Source organism: Nyctibius grandis, chromosome 1 (genome assembly GCF_013368605.1).
Source record: "Nyctibius grandis isolate bNycGra1 chromosome 1, bNycGra1.pri, whole genome shotgun sequence".
Taxonomy (NCBI): Eukaryota; Metazoa; Chordata; class Aves; order Nyctibiiformes; family Nyctibiidae; genus Nyctibius; species Nyctibius grandis.
This window is the reverse complement of record NC_090658.1, coordinates 9,022,782-9,048,961: the sequence shown is the minus strand read 5'-3', so window position 1 is coordinate 9,048,961 and position 26,180 is coordinate 9,022,782. Positions and strand designations below refer to the sequence as shown.

General features: G+C 39.3%; 1 protein-coding gene and 1 long non-coding RNA gene across 5 annotated transcripts in view; one reads left to right on the top strand and one right to left on the bottom strand.

Moving 5' to 3' along the window:
• The window catches only part of PPP3R1 (protein phosphatase 3 regulatory subunit B, alpha), a 41,357-nt gene extending 24,742 nt beyond the window's left edge, over positions 1 to 16,615 (bottom strand). The window contains exon 1 of the mRNA XM_068403912.1: positions 16,379 to 16,615. Coding sequence (XP_068260013.1) covers positions 16,379 to 16,381 — 3 coding nt within the window. The 5' untranslated portion in view covers positions 16,382 to 16,615. The remainder of the gene's footprint in view (positions 1 to 16,378) is intronic.
• Positions 16,616 to 16,786: 171 nt separating this feature from the next.
• LOC137665162 (uncharacterized) lies at positions 16,787 to 25,827 on the top strand. 4 transcript variants are annotated; one of them, XR_011048452.1, is made up of 10 exons: positions 16,787 to 17,131; positions 18,039 to 18,507; positions 19,436 to 19,546; positions 21,306 to 21,368; positions 21,798 to 21,868; positions 22,144 to 22,271; positions 23,399 to 23,549; positions 23,643 to 23,877; positions 24,133 to 24,176; positions 25,508 to 25,827. It is a non-coding gene; the product is annotated as an uncharacterized lncRNA (long non-coding RNA). The 4 variants fall into 4 exon arrangements; XR_011048466.1 differs by having other exon boundaries at positions 24,133 to 24,210; XR_011048456.1 differs by lacking the exons at positions 23,399 to 23,549; positions 23,643 to 23,877.
• Positions 25,828 to 26,180: the final 353 nt, after the last annotated feature.

Genomic DNA, 26,180 nt, shown 5'->3' with positions numbered 1-26,180 from the left:
ATTTTTATGGAAGAGTATCCACCATTTGTTTCTTTAATCAACCAGAAGTAAGGTGAATATTCCAACAATGGATTATAGCTATTTTCTCCTGGGCCTCTGAACATAAGATACATCTACAGAAGCAAACTATGAACTTTATGTATTGACCTTAAATCTTGGTATTTAGTTAGTACTTCCTATGAGCTGTTAAGAGTTCTCTAGGCATACAGAAATAAGGAACGGATTCAACATCCACCAAGTTTTAGGATGCATCCTAAATATTAAAAAACCACACTTGAACTTGCTTTTAAGTTATTCCAAGTGGTTTTGGGACACATTTGCTTTCCCAGCTAGGACTGTTGGTCACAGAGAAAACACAATAAAGCAAGAGGAAAAAAAAGTTGCAGGAAGGCTATTTATTCTAGTACAAGAGTTGATTTTATTTAGGAGTTTTCTCTAATGATTTTTAAATTCTCTGACTCAGCTACAACCCAATACTTGAAGCTTCTCATGTTGAAGACACTAAAGCAAATGTGTCCCACAAAGAAATAAACAAGAGAAACTGAAAACTGCTATCATCTAATTCTTGTGCCCTAATGCAAAAATGTACACATTTTTCAACTCCAAACTTGCCAAAGGACTGCTAACATGTTCTCCTCTACTTTTTATTCACATACACAAATATTATCCAAATATTGATTCTACAAGAGTTGAAAATACTGGGAAGCATGTTTTTAATGGCCCAGATAATGTAATAACTGAAGTGTCAGATGCTTTAGGAAGTCTAATAATCTTTTCTCTTTAAAAAAAAAAAAAAAAAAAAATCTAAAAGAGCTAAAGAAAATGGAGGAGTTTCATTTGGGATACAAAAAAATCTCAGTTATATTTAGTTAACACACTGTTGTCCAATCAATTTATGGTGTCCTTTGAGGAGGTGGAGGCATTTTCCATTCTCTGGCAGCTGCAATTTTCAAGAGGATACAACTATCTAGCAGGATACATCCACAACTCCTCAGCATCTCTGTTACAGCTCCACCTAGCTGTTGAAGACCAACAACATAAGCCTGCCAACATACTTTTCCATGCCACCTCCATCTTTGGTTACAGTCTCCATTCTGGGACTCAGCATCAACTGTGCTCTCCCCTATACCTGCCAATGACTGTAATCACCGTCCCTTGAAGCTATGGTAACTTCTTGCCCAACACTTTCAGTTACACTTCTCGGAAGGTTTACTGGAATTCTGATAAACCACTGAACTTGTATCAGTGCTCAGTTTTTAGGTATGACCTTAACTCAAAGGTGAAACTACAAAGGTACAAGGGACAGGTCTTACAGCTGCTGTTAATATTCTAACTCAGTATCTCACCTGAATGCTAATCAACAGCAAACATGAAGGAAGGCTAGAAGCATTTTGTAGTCAAAAAGGGCACTGCTGGAAAAAAGCACAGCTTGTTTTAACTTACCTTTGGAAGGAGAAGATTTCAAGTTTTAAATGTGTTATCCCCAAAGTAGCCTAAAGTTGTTAATCCTGCCTCTAAAGAAAACACTCTGCGACCTTCAGTACTGAAGGAACTCAAAAAAAGATTAATACACAATTCTTGAACATGGCATTTAAATTGCAGACATCAGAGATAATGAACCAAGGCAAAGGGGATTGGCGGATTTGGGATTACAGTAGAGATCAAGTCGGGTTAAAGCTGTTACAGCATACTGGCATTGCTGTTCTTTGCAAGTACATAGAATAAGTGTTATAATTCCCTTTGCCACATATAACAAAAAACGTATTTTGGATACATTTATTCAATTTATTCATAACAAATGAAATTATGATTCTTTACAAGAGTCTTCCCTCTCGGATGTACATCAGGTTCTACTACACCCCGCTCAGGAGGCAGGAAGCACAGAAGACCGTACAAGTCTTAAGAAAAGCCTGCAGTTTACTCCTTAGTCATCACCTAATCCAGTCATGGCTCTGCTCAAGCTCTGTCAGTCATTTGAAGGGAAGCCACTTGTTCTCTGGCTGGCAGCTGGCCAGTCACTTCTGCTACGCTTTAAATCCTCACTGTCCACGGGTCTCCTCCAAAATGAGATATTAATGGCTTAAGGCCATCACAGTCAAGTAGCTATTCTAGGATATCAGAGGGAAGCCCTAAACCAATGAAGCAAGAAGCAAACCCAAAATTAGCTATAGCTACTGTTGCCAATGCCTCTACCAAACAGGAAAACTGAAGAAATCGAGAGTATAACTAGAAGAGGGTTCAGCCTTTATCTTTAATATGCCCTTTTGCTTTATTAATATTCAAACATATATTCAAAAATTCAAAATTCAAAACATATACCTAGTCAAATAGAATAAAATTTTAATGTTTTGAATTTGAAGTGTTCAGGACCAAAAAGCAATCTGTAAAATCTGTCCAGTTATAGCAGGGATTATATGATTTATATTCATATACATAAATGCCATAGCTTTTCCTGTCTGAACTCACTCACAGTTACAGAGCTTTCAGCCAAAATCTAAACTTGCATGACCTTGAAGGTGTGATAAAGTACTTGGTTTAATCACATATCTATACATACATACAACACTGTATTTACTTATCTGCAGATAAACTAAAAGTGTCTTCAAGGAAAAAAAATTGTCCCCAAATACAGAATGAGTAGTACAAACACCAAATAAAAAAGTTTGTAAAACTCCTTAAGAAGAAAGCACTATCATAGATGGAAAACAGTTTTACTGCAGAGTCCTCTTCCTGAATTTGGAGGAGAAAAGAAGCTATTAAGTCAGACTGCACAGTTAGCACTGATAATATCACTCATTAGACACGTGTCTATCCCCAGAAGTTATCTTACATAAGTTTGATGTAGACAAAAACCTAAAGGATAACTGGATTGCTTTAAACTTAACGTAACTCCATTGTTGCATCTGTAATGTGATAATATTACAGTTTTCTGTTCTATTTAATGACCTCACTGACAGAGTTTGCAATGTCAGGTAGAGATAATTAACAGTGCTAGTGACAAACATAGAGCAGTTTTTAAAACAAGGTGAGGCAGAGCAAAGATTGTGCCACATTTAGAAAACTAACAAATAAATCTTGTTATTTGAAGAAAAGCAAAACCTCCTATGTACAAGAAACCACAAACTCACACAAAATAACAAGATCTCTCATTGCAAAAACTTCCATTAAGCACTGCAAGCTGCAAACAGAACTTGAAAGAAAAAGAGTCACAGGAACAAAAGTGTTAACTTTATGAGCTAAGGCACGATTCCCTGTGTGCTATTAGACAATTTCACTTTTGGCAGTTCCCAGCTACTACTCTTGAGAGGCAACAACCCAGTCTATTTATGCAATCACTACAGAGCTGGCATTTCTAAAGGTTGCATCACTCTTGAAAATTCTCAGAACTCTGTAATTTTAAGTGCATAAATGAATAATGAACTCTTCAAAAGCCAAGGAAAGGAGTTTCCCAGAAAGATTCTGAAGCAACTCAAATCTTCAGTAAGGGAACAATAAAGTTCTGTCACCACTAAAAGTAAGTTCTGATGCAATTAAGAGTTCTCATTAGAAAGTCTTTGGTGTGAGACAGGTTGGTCGTCCACTGCTTCTGGAGAAGTGACAAAAAAATTTGCAAGACACTGATTTATTTGTTAACATACTGGTTTCACCTACACAACCTCTTACTAGGTTTACTACACAAGCCTCTTCATTGAAGTTTATTCAATTCCCGTAGCTGAAGAGACTTCAGCAGCCTTCTTTCCCAACTTTAAAGATAGTTGCAATAAAGTTTCCCAACCAATCCACCCCATGACTGTGCAGTTACATGGACAAAGACCATGCCAGCGAAAACAAAAACAAGCCCATGCTGTCCAACCAGAAAATTTGTAATCCAGCTACAAAACAAGGCAGAAGTAAAGAAGACTGCAACAGGCATATCAATGACAATTTTTTTTAAAAAATACCTAAATTTTATGCATATCAAAGTGGAGTTGAAGACTTTTAGAGAGCATTTCAAAGGCAGCAATTTTGTTTGTAAATATATAGTACAAAAGTTTATAATAAACAGTATGGGAGGAACCATAAAACGTAACTGAAGATTATAACAAGTGACTAAGGTGTCATGGGATTATCAGAGTTAAGGGTCAACACCTTAGTAACAAAGAAATGACAACAAGTAGGGTGTCAAATAGGCCACAAATTCCTTTAAAATCAAAGACACTTTACACTTGAGGGGATACCAAAGGGAAACAAAATCCAAAGCATATCATGTTGATCTTGTTCTTAGGGACAGTAATGGATATAAATTGGATATCAGCCATTTATAATCTTCTCTGATTATCTGATTAATAAAAAGTAATGTTCTTCCTTCACTGTTGAATATGAACAGAAAACCCAAGCAACTGCAAACAGTAAATTGTGTACATGTTTGTGTAAAAGAACAACAAATTCAGATTTGGAAAAATAAAGTAACATGTAGAACAAAGGAAACAAAACTTCTTCCAAAACATTAAGCCAAAGTATGCAACCATCCCTGAGAAACTGGAGGGACTACGAACAAAGTCACACAGTTTTCACCAGTAATTAGAACAAATTACACTTAAGGTATTATTTAGCATCTTATAGTCTGTCAAATGAAGAAAGACAAAGCTACCCAAAAGAGTCAAAACACCTGTTTTACAGGTAAAATATTTAGTAGACAATTAAAGCTCTTAACAGCTTTTCCATTTCTCTGCAACAATTTGTAGACAGAACAGTTTCTGAAGTACCTTCCCAGAAAACAATGTTCAAAACTTCCACTCCAACACAAAGCAATAAAAGAGTGGCTCACCAAACCAGAATTAATCACTGGCCGACCTACATAGAAAGAGGAACAGAACAGTTACTTCACAAGATATTAACTTGACCTAAAGCCGTATTGAAATATAATTTGCTATATATAGATATACTCTCATAAGGCTGCTTTCAATTATGCCAATCTGATTCTCAGCACTTCCAGGTACTATAAAATCAAAAAGAACTAGGGAGCTTCAGCAAACAGCTCTCTAGAACAATCCCAGTAAAAACTCTGCCAAGTTAATTACTAGTTCAATATCTCCCTCCAAAATTAACAGAAACAGCCAAAAAACTAGTTATATTTTCTATAATACTTCCAGTCAAGCACTCTTGCCACTGGATTGATGAGGGGCATGAAAGGTAGGCTTTCTTTTCTCTGCATTGTTTTTTAAACATGCTTTAGTATGTTGTGGAAACTACTGTCACCTACAGGTATAGTACTTATTACCATGCTTACAAATTTAAACTTTTTTTTGGAGTATTTTTCAAAAAGCTAAAGGCAAGTGTTATCAACATCTATAGAATCAAAGACTCTACATCTTAAAACATGATTTGTGACACTCCAAATACAAAAGAAAAGTGAGTAAAACTAAGGGTGGCCCAGTGTTCCAAAGTTTCTGAACTTCCTGATTTCGCTTGTACCAAGATTAGATGTAACACTGAAAGCCCTAACTCTACAGGCAGGAAGAAAACTAATAATCGTTAGATCAGTTTCACACTCCTCAGCCACACTACGAGCATTAGAAATGAGTAATAATACTTCTCTTTCAGAGGGTCTTCCAAAAGCAGAGAAGGACCTATAGTAGTCACAGAACTCCCAGCAGAGAGAACAAAACCACCTGCCTTCTGCAAGAAATGGCTACAGGCCTGCTTGTGACTGATCAGATGTATCTCACGTATGTATTGGGCTGAGGTAAATATGAAAGATGAGAACCTATCTGGAAATGAACTGTAGCATGTTATCCTCCAACAGCAACTGACAAACACAAATAATTAATTTATTTGTTCCCAACATATCTGTTAAAAGTTCCCTCGCCACAAACTGGTCACTGACTTGTGAGGGCAAAGAATTGGAGATGAGTATCAGTTAGGAAATAAGTTTAGAAGGCTTCATGTTTTCAGAGGGTTTAGACACAGCAGATTCACTGTACTGCTGCAAGTGGTATTTGTAGAGGGAAAAGAAAAAAGCAAACATATATTCTAGAAACAAAGATAACAGATTATACTGCATCATATAATATTATTATACTACTTACTGTGAAAGACTATACTACAGTTGAATGTAATTCCCTATTCACAGAAACGTTGTAAATACTCAAGACCCATGTGACCAGCACACCTTTCTCTACCAACTGATTATCTTAAGTTTTTAGATTTTAACAGTGTATTCAGTAATGAGTGAACCGCAAAGGTTAAAGCTTTGGGAATAGATATTTTTAAATGGATCTAAGAAGGCCCGAAGGAAGAAGAAAGCTAAAGCAGCTCAACTGCATACAACAGTCTGCTAACAGTTTAAAAGAGTCAAGTTGAACATCCTTGAGCTATGAAGTTTAAGTACCAATTCAGAGTATCACCAATTCACACAGGCAGTGCCATGAGGACTTAAAGTTTCAGGAAGGTCACACAGTGTTCAGTACTTGATCAAATGGTGTAAGAACACAGAAACAGGTTCCATAAGTAGATGCTGTCACCAGCCCGTCTTCCCTTTTAAGATACTTATGAACAGTTTAATACCACTCAGTGCGAGAAAGGGAAATCTGAGTTTGAAGGAAGGGAGATAGGTGTCTTATGGCTGGCCAACAAGAAAAAATGGAAACAGTACATCAAAAAAATCACAAAGGAAAAGCAGACAATTAATAAAATGTCATTCATGATCTATCACAAAAGAGGCTAAGAACATTACAAAGAATTGTGTAAAGGACATGCATCTGAAAACAGAAAAGATAATTCAAAAATGGGATTTGATTTCACGAGCTGACGAGAACAGAGAACAAGGAGGCAGAGATGCAGAACTGGGCAAGATGCGCTAATGAAGGGAAGAAGCAGAATATGCTGAAAGGGAATTGTTGCATAAATACAGAATCTGCAAAATACGAGATTGTATTCCAGTATTCTAGGTCATCCTTAATAGTTAACACTAATCTTAATACTTAGTTCTATTTTTTTTCCCAAAAGGAAAATAACTTCATCAGAACTTACAGCTGTCAGCTATTAAATTGAGATATTTTAACAAGCTCTGGTTTAGTTTATGCCACTCAAGGACTCATGAAGAATTCAGTAAAGAATAGAGATGAGTCACATGGTTTGAAAACAGGCCCTGCCAACACTGTGATCCAATACAGAGAGATCAAAACCACTGTAATTAAAATATCAAGAATTTTACAAAATATTAAACAGGTCTTCCGAGCATTACCAGCCTCCATTCTAAGCGAATACTTAGAATTTCCAGCAAATTAGGAATTTATTTTCTGAAAAAGGTGCACTGCAAATTTCCAAAGTCTTCCAATTATCATAGACTTCCCAATCAAAGGAAAGCAAAATGAAACATAGTAAACCACAGAAAAATACCAGATTACTTTCAATTAAGGTTTTCACTGCTATGGAATATTTCAAAATCTTGAAACAGTTTTCTTTATATGATCTGTGTCATGGAGAAAATACAGACTTTTTAAAAATCATAATGCTGAGGTGATGTCCATTCAGGAGTTGGTTGTATGAAGTAATATTCAAATGCAATTAAAGAGATAGAATATTTTAGGTTAAGTTCTTCAGGGCAGGAACTGACTTGTTTGTTGTATTTATGTACAGGAATGCAAATATTTAACATTGTCTCAAATAGAGACATCTAGCACTTCTGCTACAAGCTAATAAAACGGTACTCAAAAGATTAAATTAGAATTCCAACCCAGTTTCAGTAGCTTATAAACAATCATATGTCAAATGTTTGAAGAATTGAATACAAAATCTCATTTACTTACAGATGTTAGCATTATTTTTGGTAAGGATTCATAGCACTTGCCAAAGAAAAGATTCCTTCATCCTGTCAGAAATCAAAGCTTACTAATTGCTGTAACTAGCAATACAATTAAAAACAGCTGTCCTGAAGAGCTGTAAATTTTCCTAAGTTGTAAATGTACATAAAAACAAGCATAAAAGTACACACAAAGCAGCATTAGAAAAATTACTGCTATTTCAAGGGTCCACAGGTCCCAAAATATGTCAAGTAGATGCACCCCTGCAAAGCTTCAGTGACTTCCAGTAATAATTACCAGTCACTCCGGAGGTTCACAATCAAGAATCTAGTCATTCTACTCCACAGCACAGGACAAGTAGCTCCATCCATCCCCCAAGGACTGACACAACTGTGCACACATACACAATCTGCCCACAGAACCACAGGGTACCATCTTTCTGCTACCTCCCATCTTATCTCTTCACAGGCTGTTATTTCCAAAAATTTACTGCTTGAAAACCTTAAAGGCAGCATATAATATATATACATTTGTACACCAGTCTGTAATATGAACTGCGAATCAATCAACACATCTAATTTTAAAGTAAGTGTTTTAACTGCCCTTTGTGAGATGCTAGGTAACATGGATTGACTTCACAAAACATTCATGACACTGCGCAGATGCTAAACGATACTTCTGAGAAAGTAGCCAAGGTAAAACTATTGCTAAAAATCACCCACTCTCTCACTCAAACCAAATCTTCCCCATTTTTCTGGAATCTTCAGCTGCTCTGCCCCCCACTATAGAGCAATACAGTACTGCTATATCATTACATACAATGCCTAAACCTTAAACCACCTTCTTCTACTTCCCCTCAATTTTAGTCCCTTTTACTCACGTGACTTTTTGTTTTCTCACCAGGAAAGGGAATTTGGCCACCTTCTAGCTCACTGTTCATTTTTTCAAGGCCTTGCAAAAGGCAATTTTTCAGAATTGAACTCTGGCAAACTCAGCCACACCAACACTAAAGTTTCACTCTCATTCAAGACAACACAAGATTCCAACTTACTAACTTTACATATTTTATAAATTACATTTATCATTAATCTGATTTTTCAATGCACTGAAATAAAAAACTAACACCAGCAGTACCCAATGTAAATGCTTTAATCTTATTACTAAAATAACCAAACTCAGTGTTCTGAATAGAATACTTCAGGAAAACTAACATCATTTTTATAAGAATCCCTGAAAAAGTTTAAGAATAAGTATGGAACAGATATTTTACTAGATACCCCTATGAAGAACAGTGATTAGAGTGCTAGGATAGTCCACTGAAGTGAAATATAAAAACTAAGTCTATTTATTAATTTGTGGCATTTTTTTGTTATTGCTGTTTAGAGGTTCTCCTATGTACCATGGGATTTTTAATGGACTTGTTAGCAGATCTACATGCAATCAAGCTTTTATCTGTGAAATCTGTGAAGTGTTCCTTCAGTGTTATCAGCAAAATTGACCCATGACTGCTCAGACACCAAGGTGCTCAGCCTGTTAAGCAGTGGCTCAATACTAAATTAAACTTCCCCAAGGGAACATCATTACATACACAACACTGAAAAAGCTGTTTAGTCATCATGCCTCCACAGTACATGAGTTCTCCTTCATAAACTCAGGTCTAAAGTCATATCCATGGAGTTTATTTAAAAAAACCCCTGTTTTTAAAGTCCTCTCTGCTAGCCATAGTATCCTTCACCAGAGGGAATTCAAGAGACTTCTTTCAACTTCAGCAGTGATGCTATTCAGAACCTACACAGTCAGCAGTGAAACAACAGTTTTGTCTTTTCCTATTGCAAAAAAAACCAAACCAAAACACCTGATAGATGTACTCAGAGGAGCTATTCACAGGGTGACAACAGAGAAGGGGTAGAGAGGAGTACTGTAGCTAAGGTCTTCCTTCCCAAAGTTCCCAGCTGCTTAAGATAAAGAGTAAAAAGCCTCCATATTTGACACAAATATACCAGAGGAAGAAAGGAAGTTCCACAGCATTTAAAGATTATCCTAAGATTATATTATTGTGAGAATCACAGCTGAATCCACTTTTCCAGTAGCTGGGTTTCTTCCCAGAAACATATTAACCCTGGCCTTCATTTCTGTCCTTCCTATTTGTTACCCCATCCCTCCCTCTCCTGCCCCTCCCAGATTCTGACTGAAGTTCTTCAACTAACAAACGTCTTACTACATCTTTTTAATTCCTACTTTACCTAACTTAGACAACGATATAAAGTGTTTGTGAACTTCAAGCTGACTGCATAAGCTTTTTAAAATAGGCACAGTATCAGCTTACGGGGGGAGTTCCGGTTCTTTGCCTTAACAGTTTGCTTAAAAATGTCCATCAACACAGACTTCACAAATATTCACCTGAGCCTATTAACTGGCACAACCTGTTTACAGCTTGGAAGCCAAGATTTTTATTGGCAGTTCATGAGCAATGCTGTCCTTTAATCCAAAGCATTTCAAGAGTTTCTGAGACTTCTTTAACGCAGTTAAGGGTTATTATTTATATCGCATGGGATTCTTCCTTATTTGTGGAACAGAGTATCAATAGCAGGGCCAACTCGCTGTCAAGTTACAAGCAAGTCAGATATAGTCTCCAGCCTGTTTTGCACCATCTACATAGTCTACCCAAGCAGTTAAAGTAACAATGTGCTTGTGGCTGTGCTAGGTACAATCTAAAAGCAACATATAAAACATTTTAATGGTCTTTTTGTATGTGGAAAAGACCTAATAAAGTATAATTACCAAATTAATATTTTCAAGTTACACATTTAGAAAACTACATAAAATGTCAAGATTACATTTGCCTATTTAAAAGAACTGTCACTAAAAATTACTTCACATGAAAAATGTGGTTTTAGTCTTAGACACACCTGAAACTTTAAAAAAACCCCACAGCTCTCCACAGACTTTTGCCATTCAAATTATATAGAACAGACCTGAATAGGAAGACAAGCCATAGTTTAAGTTTAACCAGGTTAAACTTATCTCAATATTACTAAGGAAATATAGTATTTCAAATAGTGACCAAAATAATCTAGCTACATCATACGTCAATCAGAATCTATTGCTTCTAGTCTTATACTTAAATCATTACAAAATTATGAATTTCAAGTCATTTAAGCTCCCTGATCATCGATCCAGGAAAACAGCAGTGAAAACATTCCCAAGATACTTGAATTGGTATACTGAACGATCTACCTATTCCAGATTAAAAGACATTGGTCCATATCCAAGTCTGTCCCACTTCATTTAGCACATTAAGGCGATCTTTGTAACACACCTTTCTCCAACTGCTAGTGTCAAGATTACTTTAGGCCACTGACATAGAAGAAACTGAATAGCTTTTATTGGACGTAAAAGGCCCATTTCCAGGTGTAATCTCTAAAAGAAGTCACTTTAAGTGGCTAACACAATGCTACAAAGATGTTGAAAGAAGGCAGTGTACAACCAAGCTTTCAACCACTGCACACCATCGCACGCCTTAAGCCACACAGACAGCGTACAGCATGTTTTCTAGTAGCTGCATTCTAACTCCAATAATTCATCAGCCCCAAGACCTCAAAATCTGTAGCAGCTAATTTGATTTAGACTTCTTATTTATTTTCAGAGCTACAAACTCATTATCCATTTCTGACACCACATACTAATGTTAACTTCTAAACAATAAAAAGGGCTTTGGATAAGTTATTACCCTGTCATGACCTCAACCTTTTTCATTTGTAGAACAAGGACAATATTTACCAGCTTCGCAAGAGCAAGGTGAGATAAAACTCTTAGGTCTTTGGGAAAGAAAGAACATGTTTAAGTAATTTATATAATCAAGTCAGCCAATAAAATTCTTAACAGTTTCCAGGAGTTCCGACTTTTTTCTGTTTTAATTAACAGGCGCATGCAAGTAAAACCAGATACTTATTTTCCACAAGGTTCCAACTGCGTAACCTTTAAGCATAAGCACTTTTCACTCCTCTCTTTTGACGTAGATCCATGCTTCTCATCATTCCTTCCCCATCACGCCAATCTTTACTCCCCCGTCCTTGCAGTGCTCGCTCCTCCAGAAGCAGAGGAGTTTGATCATGACAAGGACATCACACAGTAGCACCTTCCCTATTTCTGCTGATGATTCTGGCAAAGAGCTAGCATGTAGGCAGCATGGAACAGCCAGCCCCCTTTGCCCCTGCGGTCCTTCTGTAGGGAACACACAGGAATAAACAAGCTTAGGAAAAGAGAAAAAACATATAGGAAAGAAGAAGGAAAGGATGGAAAATAGGGAAATGTGTCACTAAATTAATTGGCCACTAATCAACAGAGAACAGTGCAATGTAATTTTTCTTCCGATTAGAAATTCACAAATGATACTATCCAGAGCAGGGAGAACAGGCTTGGGAGGAAAGAGGAGGGGCAAGGAAAGCAAGAGCAAACTGCTTTCAAGAGGTCATATATTAGCTCAAATTACAAAAAAAGTTTTTCCTATGAAGACAATTTTTGGTCACCATTTCATATAACTAAACCAAAGTCTTAACAGTTTCATGCTCAACTACCATTCAGACTTACAACATTTCAGGAGAGGATACAATTTTCTTTAACAAAACTCAGCTAAACAAAGGCAGTAAAAAAAGTGCAGGGAAAGCAAAAGAATTCTTTTACAAGTAAGAAAATCAAAGCAATGTTGAAAAATCTTATGCAAATGCAATTTATGAATTACACTATTAAGCATGCCTACAATTAAAAAAAGCTATTCCTTCTGCAACACTGCCAAGTAAGCACTGATTTAACACCCAGCTGCAAGAAAGCTCTAAGATCTTCATTGCTAGATTCATTTCTTCTTGAAAGTATGTATTCTGACAATCAAAACTGATAAATAATTTTCTTATAGTAGCCTGGCTACACCTTAACAACTTTTTGTATGTCTTTCTGACATACAAAAATGAGGGAAATGAAGAGGCAGAAGCAGACCAAGAAATGGTTTGGCCCTAAAATGTTCATTTCTGCCTCATTTGTTTCCCCAGCAATACCAGAATTACTGAAGCCTCCTTTTCTGGCACTGACCAACAGAAGATAGTCCCATCTCCTTTAAGATATGAATAAAAAAACAATTAGATGTTATTAATCTCACTCCTTTAAAGCTTCCCTTTTAGTGCTAAGTCAGATGTCTTAGAAGATGAATATTCTGAAGCTCCTGAGGCATGCCCACCACAAACCATTTTCCCTTAAACTACTCAATTTTCACTCTTATTGTTAAATTAATAGTTTAGCCATATAAAGACAGAATTCTACTTCTACTACAGAAACAGTGAAAAAATATAATTACTTTTTAAAAACTCTTTCCTCCTACATTAATAGGATCTGTCTTCCTTTGTAGATCACAGAGTTAAGTAAATGTGCATATTCGAATTGGCCTCTAAACTATGCCTCTGAAAACTACTTCCAAAATGAAAACTTTTATTAAACAAACTGGCTTAAACAAGCCTACAAAATACTTAAGACCTACACATGAGCTTCACAGTTCAAATCCTAGATCAGTTATTCCACCTGTAGCAGAAGACCACCAGTAGGCTGTAAGACGTAAGACAGACCATGTGAGTGTCTCTCAGTTCCTGCCACCTGTTACAAAACTCAACTGACTCTTCAGATGTTTGTAATGATAGCAGTGAAATTATGATTTGGTAATGAAGTAACTAGTTTTTTTCTTCAGCTAAGAACCAACTCATTTAATACCCTCCCTGCTAAATAGTAAACAATGATTCAAGATGGACTTTTGGGGTTTTTTTTTGGTTTATTGCAAAAAACATTTTGGTGGTTCGTGGCTTCAGTAACTTAGAAACAGTGTTAGATCAGCTTCAGCTGGAGAAAATGCACCAGAAGCACCACTACTGAAGTACAGTGAGTCAACACAACTGAATAGAGTCTAGCTAAGAAAACTGGTGCACAACATAACATGGTTTGGGAGACTCCTGTGGAATTCTGTGTCTTCTGTCCTGGAACTAGCTGGATATGAACCAGAATGCATACCATCCCAAGAAAACAGAATTCATCTATCCAAAACCCAGATTGTTTAATAGCATCTATCTGTGCTATTTACTTTTTCCTAGAAAATACTACTCATAGGAAAAACTTGCTAAGTCAACTCTGACAGAAATAGCATATCAACATTACTTCTAGCATTATGTAATGGACTCATCATCTTACGCTCTGCCCGGTAGATTATTTTAGAACTGGCTATACCAAAACATCCAGAACTACATTCTTTGACTCACTAGATGTTTATGTTTTATCCTAAGCTACCTACTATGAACACAACAATACATGCACTTCTTTCTGCACTGTAACTGCCAGCTCTCTGGTCCTGGAAGAGCACAAAAGAAATGTTACTCCAAACTGGGAAAAAGAATGGCTCTATTCTAATAAAAGAAAGGGTGAAATAAGGTCTACTCTACTTCTTCATTAAAACTGAACTCTTTCAGTGAAAACATCCACAGGGTAATGTCAGTAAAAAGAATGGCAACTTAATTTTTTTTTATGTTTATCCACTGTTTAGTTTTAGCTTGGTTTTCAGACTACAAGGCACCTAAGATCAGGTGTTATCAGAACCAGAGTACTGATGCAGCTGCAGTGAAAACTCTCCTGGTGGTGTTACTGCTTATGTGAGCAAACAAACGCTTTTACTGGTAGAGATAATATCCAGCATGCCTTTTTTCCCCAGCATCTGCATTTACACATTGCAATCGATCATACACAAATACTGTTCAACAAGTCACAAAGTAATAATCAACATGATTGTACCACCAAAAGATGCTAGGACAGCTTTAGTTACAACAGAATGGAGGGAAAAAATAATCAAAGTTAATCATACATGAAAGTCCGGTTCATTACAGGTCACTAACACACACATGGGCATCATGGTTAAATAACATTTTATTTCCTTTGATGCATGTTAGCATATCTCACCAGGCAAGTCCGAGAACAAAATTTTCACAGAACACCCAACTAACAGCACTATGAGCACAACAGTTTTGTGGAATATGATCACTGTTCATCTATATAGTCACAGCAATTAGCAGTATTGCAACCATGGCATAATTTCTAATCATAACTTTTTTAAGTCACAACTTCATTAATACCTTTTCTCAAAACATGAGCCTTCTTTTCTCAGTCTTAATGTACGCCAAGACTGCGTGAAGGCCTTCCGTAAACACATTGGTTTAGTCCCCAACTGAAACCAAACCTTTATACATTTCAAAATATTTCTCCAAATGCACCTCTAACAGCCATTAAAGCGTACACGCAAAGACGGTCTGAGCATGGTGCATCAGTTTCTGCTAGAACTTTATTTTTTAAAAGAAAGACTGCAATCCCCTGCTTAAATATAAAAAGGAAACCCATTTTTGGCTCCCAGGCCCTGTGAGGTCTGATGTGAAATATGATAAACAGCTGGCCTTGCTCTTAAGGGGTTAAGAACAAAAAAGTTTAAACCACTTATATTTCTCCAGCCATAAAACCAAAATATTGCCAGCATCTTCCTGCAGCCAGGGTACTGGATAATTTAGGCTAAAATAAATGTTTATTAAATAAGGGCGTTGATTTCTTGGCAGCGGTGGAAAGCAGGAGACACCCCTAGTGTCGACGTAAAATACTACAGGACTCCACACTGTATCTCTGGGTTAATTTCACGGCAGTAAAAGGGAAATTTAAATCGTCATGATTTAAAAAACAGAGCAACTCAAACACACACACCTGGACATACCGCATACCTTCTTTCCTGCAGTCTCAAAACCCACATGCCTATGATATTTGAAGTGTCAGCTTTCTAAACCCGAACCAATTAAAGTATACATTATCTCAGCCCGTCTCCCTGCCATGGGCTACGTGCATTACAGCTTTCTGGTCTGCACATGAACAGAAAAACGCTGCTGCACCAAGGGCGGGGGTGGGGGGGAACCCTATTGAGATTACAAAACAACCCCGACAAGACACCGCTACCAAAATGCCGGGCGCTGCTGGTACATCTGGAAAACAGATGAAGCGCAGGCCCGGGAACGCGAACCGCCGGTCTGAGGGGATGGAGGTGGGGGGGGCGGCGTTTGGAGACGGGGGTGAGGTGAGGGGGTGCCGGGGAGCGAGGTGGGAAGAGGGGGAAGGGAAGGGCCGAGCCCTGCGAGCTCTGCCGCGGCGCAGGGGGGAAGAGGCGGCGGAGGGAGTAGGCGGGGAGGCAGCGGGGCGCACGGCGGCCGTGGGCGGCGGAGGGGAAGCGGGGGGACGTATGTGCCCCCGGGGAGAGGCGCGGGGCGGCCACAGCGGCGGCCCAGAGGGAGAGAGAAAAAGAGAGGGAAGCCCAGCGAGGCGCTCGCCTGCGGGAGGACGTGGACGGCTCAGGGGCGGGAGGCGGAGGAGACGGGTCAGAGGCAGGGCAGCAGCAGCGAGGCGGAGCGGCGGTCGGGCCAGGCCGCGGGGGTGGGGGGGGCGAGGCAACGGCCCCGCGGCCCGGCCCGGTCTGGAATATTCCGACAGGGCGGGAGCGGGGGGCTCTGAGGGGAGGGGAAAGGAAGGAGGCTCCTCACCATGGCGGCGGGTGGGCGTCAGGCGTCTCCCCCGCAGCTAAATCTACCGAGCCCCGGCCTCGCTGTGCGTGTTCAGCGCCGCCGCCGCCGCGCCCCGGGCCCGCTGCTGCCCCTCACCCCGGCTCCGCTTCCCCTCACTGCGGCACTGGCTCGCGCTGACCCGCACCGCCGCGCAGGGAACGAGGGAGGGGGCGCGAGCGGCGCTAACGCTCGGGAGCGGGGGCGGAGCCTCCCGCATCCGGGCACCCGCCGCGCCGAGCCCCGCCCTCGCGGGAGGGGGCGGGGCGCGGCCGTGACGTCAGCCCACGAGGCGGGGGAGGGAAGGGAGTACAAAATGGCGGCGGGGTGAGGGCGGGCGGGGTGTGGGGGTGTAGGGAGGCGGGAGTGGCCGCGGCGGCCCTGCTGGGGTCTCTGAGAGCGGCGGGAACGCTCTGTGAGGGTTGGCATGTGGGAGTCTGGGGTGGGGGGCTGCTTTGTTGCCAGGAGATCCATTTTGTAAGGCCTTGGGCGTTGAGTGTTGCCCCAAGCTGGGCCCGTGCCTGCTCCCTTAGGCTTCTGCCTAGGGAAAGATTCTCCCTGGTGCTCCAGGGGCTGTTAGAGCTGCTGGTTGTACTTGTTCTCCCACACACCCTCTGCTTAGGCAGGTCCCGTTCAGCTGTTTCATAAGCTGTACTGCTGGAGCCCTTGCTTCTCTAGCTTCCTTTTTGCTCCTTGTGTTACTTCAGCTCTCTGCAAAAGAAAAAAAAACTCCAGGTAGGGAGAAAGCTTAGTACAGGTGGGCCTTGGGAAGTGTGGCTATGAGTGGTGCCTGCTCTTTTTATGTTCTGGCTGTTACTTTACTCAGGCTTTCAATATTATATTACAAGAGGCTATCCAGGCTGGAAGGTGCTCAGTACTTAACAGATTTTAGGGTATTTTGTTTCAGTAGTGTTCATAGTTAGTTATACAGAACTAAAGGAATTGTGCTGTGGTGAGATAATTCTTAAAAGTGTTTACATGTATGTTTGTGGTTTCATGCTGGTAGTTAATGCTTTGTACCTTGGATAGTTTATAAAACAAAATGATACAGTTGAATGCAAACTAAGATGAAATATGTAGCCTTAGTAACCCCTTTGAGGCAAGATTTAGGGCAATGTAGTTGCTTGCGTAAGGCTGACCCTCAGGGAGTGATCTCTATATATTGTAAAGTTTTAAGTAGGCCAGATGACACCTTTAAAAACCTCTGTGAAGGGTAAAGTAAAATAGTGAGTAAAGATGGGTTGATTTCACATTCCCTTTGCTGTTTTTGCCCTTCTTTCTGTGCTTGCTCTGCTGAATGTGTTTATTTTGGAGCACCATGACACAGCGCATAACACTGTGACAAATGAAGTGGTGATGTGAAAATAATAATTACGTATAAAATATTGCTGTGTTAATGCTGCCAGAGAGAAGATTCAGTACCATGTTGATGTTGTTTTTCAGGCATTTGCTATTTGGCTCACAATAGTTAGATGCTTTGCCAGGGAAATGCAAATCAATCCTGCCAAGTTCAAGGTGAATGGCAACCTAATTTGTGGGGGAAGGGGAGACTGGATTATTACTTTAAAACCAGGTTATTTTTTTAGGACCATAGCTGAGCATGGGCTTTCCAGTCTAAAATGGTAATTTCCTCTCCCTTCAGCTTCTTCTGGAAAAGGAACTGCCTCATCACTGTTGCCCTGTTTGTGGGAGTCTGAGCTGGTCTAAGGCTAGAAAAGGTTACCTTAAGAGTTCCTGGAAAAACCTGGAATCTTGAAATGAAATGCTGATGCAAAAATGCTAAGAGGAATGGGGAATCTCCTATAGAGAAGCCTGCTCAGGAAACTGGATAAATAAAGGGTGACCATGAAGTTCCAGAACAGATTAGAAGTTCTCATCTAGAAGATTGAAAGAAAGCACAGCAATAAATGTGCAGTTCTTAGAAACTGTTAATGACTGACAAAGGTTCTGCTCGGAAACTGATATTCAGCATGCCCTCATATCTGCAGAAAGGGGTGAGCTAGACCAGGAAAAATGAAGAGTGGATTAGGGAGATTGCACAGAAGAATCTAGCCAAAATGAGTAAGTGAAGAGCATGGTGATGAGTGAAACTAAGTGGTGGCGAGCAAAAGGTAATTTGCACCAGAAGAAAGCAAACAAACACTAATGCATAACTGTAAGCTTTGAGTTAATAGCAAATCAGAGAAAAAAAAGCCTTGCTGGTAAGAACCTGGGCCTGGCCATAGTGAGAGGTTATATGTGGTAAAATGGTCTGATCCAGGGAAGGAATTTCCTGCCTTTTCTTATTAACAGATACAGGTGGCTAGGATAACTCATCTTTTTTTTTCGGGGGGAATTCTAGTTGCTAGGATGTCTAGGAATAAAACATTCCTAGATGATCTTAAAGGTCCTTTCCAACCAAAATGATTCTATGATTCACTGAAAATTAGTATATTAAAACTGACTAGACTCTAACAAAAAAAAAAAACAAAACAAAAACTTAAGATCTAGAAAAGAAAAAAATTCTGGTGTAAAACAGTCTTGCTGCTTACATCTCTGTCACTACAGCATTATCTAGCAGATGCAAATCTAGAGTAAAATCAGCTAAATTAAGTTGAATATGGCTAGAATTTCCGTTGCATAATGTAATGGGACTAAAATAAACAGAAATGAGGAACACAATACCTTAATTGCTACCTTTTTAAGTTCCAAGTAGAGACAGCCAATAATTTATGAAAATATAATTTTTATTTTGTAATGCAGTTATGTCACTGCTAGTAGTTTTGAACCTCTAGATGCAGTACAAAGATGAGCTAGTTAATTTTTAATTCCTTTTTCTGTTGTGCAAATGTGTCAAAGTCACTTTTCTTATATCTGACTTCTAAAAGAAGTTAAAAATACAAGATGGCATTTGTTAGTGTGTAGATAAGTCTGTAGAAAACCATGACTTGCATTTAACGCTTGGCATTGTATTATCTGTATTTCTGACTAGTATTTTTGCAAATATAGATAGTGGAATTTTTTTTAGAGTAAGTTTCAGAAAATGCTGTGTTTTGTCAGTTTCTGGTTTTAGTAAAGCTCCTCTTGCAGTATAATTACAATCATTCAAACTAGGATAAAGAGGTATCTCCATGAAATTGGAAGCTGTTTTAACTACAGATAAATAAATGGGTATGTGATATACCTGTTTGGGTTCTTCAGTGTTATTAACAATAATGATGTGGCTTGCATAGTGCTTGACCTAATGTCTGGAAAACAGTTTCCATGCTCCTGCTTATGTGTCTGGACTCTAGCTGCAGTTCTTTTCATAGCATGCTTCTTTTGAAGTGCTATTTGTGATGCCTTATCTGTCTCTAAGTTTTGAGTTTGTTTTTTTTTTTAATATAGCATGTGTCTTTGGTTCCCTGAGCATATCCTTCTTTGTCTTGCCTTGTGCTGGTCTGCATATAAACATCCCTTACTCACAAAGGTAGCTGGATGCAACTTGTATGGAGCATTCCCCTCTCTGTTAACCCAGGGTGAGGGCTGCCACCTAATTAAATAATCTTCTGCCCTGACCCTTAACAGGCTGTAAGCAGCTTTTCCCAGCAAAGCAGGTAGACTCTTGGAACAGTGCAGTAAAGCTTGAAAAGATATGATTTTTAAGCATATGCATGTTCTTATGGGCTCCAGTAGTGTTTTATAAAAATAAATACACTCTTATTCTTCTTTAGTGCTCTAGAAGGAAAAAAAAAAAAGCCCCCTTTTATGAACTGGTGTCGAGGGAAAGTGCTTTCAGCTACAGTGGGTAGGGGAAGCTGTGTTTTATCAGCAAAAGAGGAAGCCTTTTTAGATAAAAATGAAAACTGTTCTTTCTCAGCATGGTTGAATTGCCCTATTAGTGCAGGTCCTGAACTCTGTTTGTAAAACCAATGCACCATATTTATTAATGTCATTTCATTTGTAATAACAGGTAGAATAATAAGCAAATCTAAAGATACAATACTGACTAGAACTGACAAACAGTTGGAAAGATAAAGTGCCTCTCATTGTATCTCTCTTACACCTACATCTGTCTTTTCAGTTGAAAGAAATGAAAGGGAGTCTGCCCTTATTTTCTTGCATATTTGTGAGAGCATGTATAAATTGCCAAGATTTGGGAGGAGAGCTGATAAGATTTCTTGATCCAGTAAGGCACAGATGAAAAAATGATTAAATGAAAGGAATAGGGATGCAGGGGAACACTGCTCTCTTTACCTAGAAAATTAAGAACAGGACTCTCCTTAAGCCTAGAAGAACAGCATGGGCCACAGAAGCCTTGTGAAGCTGTAGGTTGAGTGATTTTTGGTTACCCATTGGTTCATTTTGCATTGCTGCAGGATGCTGGATTTCAAATTGCTAGAGCAAGTGCAGATGTATAGTTGTCTCTAGCATATGTGCATTTATTGAAACAGAGTGGTTGTAAATGCATCTGTGGATCTTGCTGCCCAAGGTGGTGTGAATTACATGTCCTGATAGTGGGATTATTTCTTTGGGTACCCATTTCAGTTCTTGGTGGTCATTAATAGCCCCCAAGGACTCGAATCCACAGATCGAAAAATCATTGCATGAAACTTTTTTTTTTTCTTAACTGGGTTATAAAGAGTGGTCTTCTGATTTCCTGGTCTTACTGCCAGTTCTGGCTAGGATAAACTGGGGATAAAAAATGCTTTCTGTATATTTGACCCTGTGCCTGTAGTGGTATCACTGTATCAGATAGCTCTCTGCTGAGCAAATATATGGAAACAATTTGCAAGAAAGATTGAGTCTAAAAGGTTACATTTTTCTTGAGACTCTGCTGTTTGCATAATAATTTGATGTAGTGATCTTATTTGCCTAGCAGCTGATAAGATTTCTTGATGGCATCCAGCTGTAGCTAGGGCTGGTATAATTGGCTGCTTTTTTTCTGAAGAGGTTTGTTCTGGGGAACTCTGATCTGTGGGCTGACTGCTCAAAGACCTTGCAACAACTGGAGGTAAGTGCTGCAAGCATGGATAGTGTTTGATTTTTTTTTTTTTCACTGATGTGCTTGTCTACCACTGTTGTAAAGCCTTATTGCTTTTAACTCTGCTCAAGATACACGGGTATTGGTGTGACTTGTGAAGTTCTTATCTTCCTGCAGTAACTGATTAGGCAGTAGAGATTGGCCTGCACAGGATATTAATGAGCTATTAATGTATGTAACTTCAATCTTGTGGAAACAATCACTTGAATTATTTTAAGGTGGTACCTGTTTTATCTCTGGTCATGTGTTGGCTGACTGGTTCAGGTTCGGGCCAGTACAAATTCTGAAGGTGATGACTCAGGCAGCAAACTAGACCGATAATTTAATAGTGAAACAACAGAGTCTGAACTGAAACAATGCCAAAAGGTCTTAATTTGTTGTTTCTTTTTCTTGTGGCAGAGACAAAACTGGAGAATTGCTTCATTGTTGATGCCCTGTCAGTTTGAGTTGGGGACAAATTCTGAATACCAGTAAGTAACCCAACTCCTTCAAAACTAATCAAAATAGATGTTGTCATGTGGAGTACCTTTTAGCATATCAGTATGTGTTGTGGGGAGTTTAATGAATGTAGCGTGAAGTTCTGTGTCTATTAACCCTTTTTGTTGCCATGGAAGAGAAAAATAGTTGCATTAACAAATGCTGTCTGTGGTATGATATGGTAGATTGCATCCATCTTAGCTGTGCATTTTTCGATGACTTTGATTGCCATGATCTCAGTGCTCATGTAATCTGTTTTCATTTACAGTGCTGTCATCTGTGTGAAAAATTAAGTAGCTTGTTAGAGCTTTCAAGAAAAACATGATGCAGCATGATCATGTGTATTCATGTAAATGTTCAAGGCCCCCTCAGCGGAGGAGATGAGACCACACTGAGGTAAGCACCGTGTGTGTGTGTGTGTGTGTGTGTGTGATTCTCCACCCTGTTTCTCTGTTCCAGGCAGACACTTTCTTGGGAGTATATACTGAGGACTGTGTGGTTTGTAGTTTGTTTGAGAAATAGGAGGGAGTATAACTCCATATGCCAACTAGGTCTGTTTGCCACAGGATATGATTTTTTTACCATGGGAATTCAGAGGTGTATCTAAGAACTCTGAAGGAACTGATTTGGTGCTAATACAGAATACTACCTGTACTTCTATAGCTGTGACAGGTTTTACTGCTTTAGACATGGTGAAACTGGTTTTGGTGATGCTCTTTTCATGAGGTGCAAAGCACCTAGTCTATCAGCTGTGCCTGTCCGTCAGTGTTCAGATTATCATTGGATATTGCCTTTTTCTTACCATAGTAGTCTTCAGATATTCTGGATCTGCAGCACAGGACTAGAAAATCGTGTCAGCTCTTTGGTGGTGGGTGTGAAGATTCAGTCCTGCTCTGCTGCTTTCAGTAGAAGAGAGGAGTTACTCTCACACTGCTGGATGGGGATTCTGTGTTTTGTTCCCATAAAGCAGGTTCAGGTCCTGAATCCAAAGTGTTTGGACATCCTAGGTTCTATCCTTTCACCCTGATGCTGGAAGGGATAGATTCTGCCACTGAATGCTTGGTCTTTACACTTTTAGCATAGTGTGGTCACCTAAGGAATCATAAAAATATTTAGCTTCCTGGCATCCTCTCTTTCCTTAGAGAAAGAGCAGTTAAAAGACCACAACTTCTTTTGTGCGGAGTTATTACAGCTGCTGGGACCTCTTGCTTTGCACAGAGGTTAAAGAATCCCTCACAGGAATTATAACTTCGCTGGATTTGCTGTTAATCTGTGTTAATCTGAAGATCTTGTGTGATTTAAGTCTTTGGGCCTTCATGTTGCAAAGACTGCCTAATTAAAAGGGGCACTTGCCAGGGATGATGTGCAGCTTGTTACCGTGGTACGCTGTAAGTCATGATGCTTCTGCCTCCTACCTATTTGGCAAAGTACCATCTACTTTTTGTTGTGGAATGGATTTATAACTTCAGTGGATTTAACATTAGTTTCTGATCAATCATGCTGTTGCTGAACTCCCCCACAAGAAATGTCCCACAAGAAAAAATGGAGATTTTCCTTTTCTGGAAGGACCTGCAGAGTTTCCAGAGGTGACTTAAGAAGTCAGAATAAAGACATTTGTTTATATTTTCATATCAGACTTCCCCCCAACTACTTCTGTCTTCCTGCAGACAAAAGGTACGCATAATGAAAGTGAAGTTCCTAAGTAAATACTATGAAATTTTGGATGACTTAGTCACATGGTACTATTTTTCTTCCCTCTGTCAATAGGGAAGAATTCTGCTTTCTGGAAATCGTGCATGTTATTTTGCAGCCTGCTTTGCCCTCTGAAAACAACTTCAGATTTTGTACTATAAAGTGCAACCATTGGAATTTTACTAGAGCCCAAACAATTTTACCACTGGATGATAATCTCCTCAAATGTGCTGTCCCCTCGTTTAAGCAGCATATATCATACAACAAGAGAGACTCCAGGCTGTCTTCAATGTGAAAAAAACCCACTCCTGTAAGCCTTGTCTGTGTCAGGAAGAATAAAACCAGTAGTTTTTCTAATGCTTTTCAGCTGGTGGGGAACTCAACATTTTGTGGCTTGGGTGCATGTGTTTATGCATAAATAACCAAACAGAGGTTTAAGAGAACAGTATCACAGAAAAGAATAGTGCAGATGATTCATTATTAGGATAATACTAATGAGATGAGACTGTTGAAAAAAATCATATTGTTGTGTAAAGAACTTCAACTTTGTCTTTTTCCCTTTCAGCGGAAGTTGTTACATGACCCTTTCTGCAGGCTTAAGGATAGCTGGTAAAATTGCAATGGAGAGTTAATGCACAGGCAGGTGAAGTACACAACTGTACTTCACAATGCCATGAGAGCTCTGTAATGCATGTAAATCTTGGTATTAAAAAAAATCTTGTTTAGTGTTGTAATAAGCATGTTACCTCTAACATGTAATGTTACCTTTAACTAAGTAATACTACAACTGCATGCGTCGAAACTGGACAAAGATTTACTGAGCTGTATACAGTTCTGCTGGACCCACTATTCCCAAGGTAACAGCACCCTGTGGAAGAGACAGTACTGCCATTCTGACAAACCTTCTTAGTGTAGTTGCAGTCAGTGTCTTTTTCCTGTTATAGCTCACACCAGTTATGGACTAGAATAAACAACAATGTAGTGGCTTTTTGGTCAATGTAATTTGCAGTTTTCTGCCTGACTTGTGCTCACAGGAGTATTTTGCTACCTTCCTGTTGCTAACCAGCAGAGCTAAAAGTGTAGGACATATCTGGGAAATGTTTATGTTCTGGCCCTCTTGCAAATAGAAACCATTCTGAGAAACACCCCTCATGGCATGCTGAGGCAGCACGCTACTTACTGATTTTGGCATACGTAGCAAAGAATAAATCCTACCTAAATACTACCATCAATACTGCCTTGCGCTGCTGGATATGAACTCTCTAGCTCTAGCAATACTTTGAGCTACTGAAAGTAGCAAGCAACTGAGAGCTTTCATTCCCTGTGCCTGCATCCTGTAATCATACCCTGGGATGAAAAGGACTAATTAATGCTGCAGTGTCAGGGAATACATACCCAGACTTCTGCTGATCAAATACAGTGGCAGTTGCTACTGGATTTAGCTTAGGGTCAGGGAAGAGCGAAGGACTGCTGTTAGGGAGAAGGAGGAGCACATATATAATCCTCCTGGGAGTGAATCCCTTTCTCCCTCTGCTGACCAGGACAGCGTTGATCCATAGCATGCCAGATGTACCCACATGTGGTACAGTGAGAGAATTTGCTCAGTGTGTATGGAGGCTTCCTCTTTCTCAGACACATAAATGGAGATCTACCTTTTGTGTTGAACAACCTGCAGCCCTTCTTGTGTGGACTACTCATTTTGTTTTAAGCACTGATGTTCTGAGTGCAATAAATAGAGCATGTTTTAGATGAATTCTCCAGGGAAATAACCATTTTCAGCATAACCTGGTTGTCAACACTCGGAAGCCTTAGGATATTGCCTGAAACTGTTTGTTGCAAACCTTGGGAGGTCAGAGCCTTTGAAATAGTTGTGTGGAGTATGCAGTGTTTTAAAAATAAAAACAAAGAACTTCCCCACATCTGAACTGTGTTGCTTTCAGAGCCTCCCAGTTCCTGCAGAGTCTTGAGTGACCCTATAAATGGACTTTTTAAAGAAGAAATGCTGGTACCTGATCAAGGCCACTGAAGGTGCTAGAAAAGAGCAGAGAATGTCTAAAGCCTGTAAAGCTTGTGGTACTAAGATGAAAAACATCCATCACTGAAGCAGTCAGAGCTGTCATCTTCTAAAGCACTTGGGATCTGTGGATGAAGCACTAGATTCTTGGGAGTTCTTTAACTGACCTAAAATACAACTTAACCACGGACTATGCCATCTTTTAATTCATGTTAATGTGAAGTGAAATATGTATAAGAATTTTTAAAAAAATATAATAAAAAAGAACAAAAAAGAAAAAAACTTGCAGTAGTGTAACTCCAGGTTTGGGAATATACCTTGTTTGTACAGTGTTCAGTTAAGTACCTGATTTGTATAATGATTAAGAACGAACTCGCTTCCCCAGTGCTAAGTCCTTTAGTTTATTGGTATTTTAGTAACGTTCAGTGCACATTTTACTGCTCACATGGTAAATATAATGGAAGCTTAAGATACATGGTTCTTGGCATCATAGTAGCCACTTTAAGCATTTGCTCAAGATCTCCATTCAGGAGTAGCCAGCTTTGAGTCTTCTCCTGAGTATCTCATGACAGTTTTGGGATAATTGTTGTGAGAGAGTT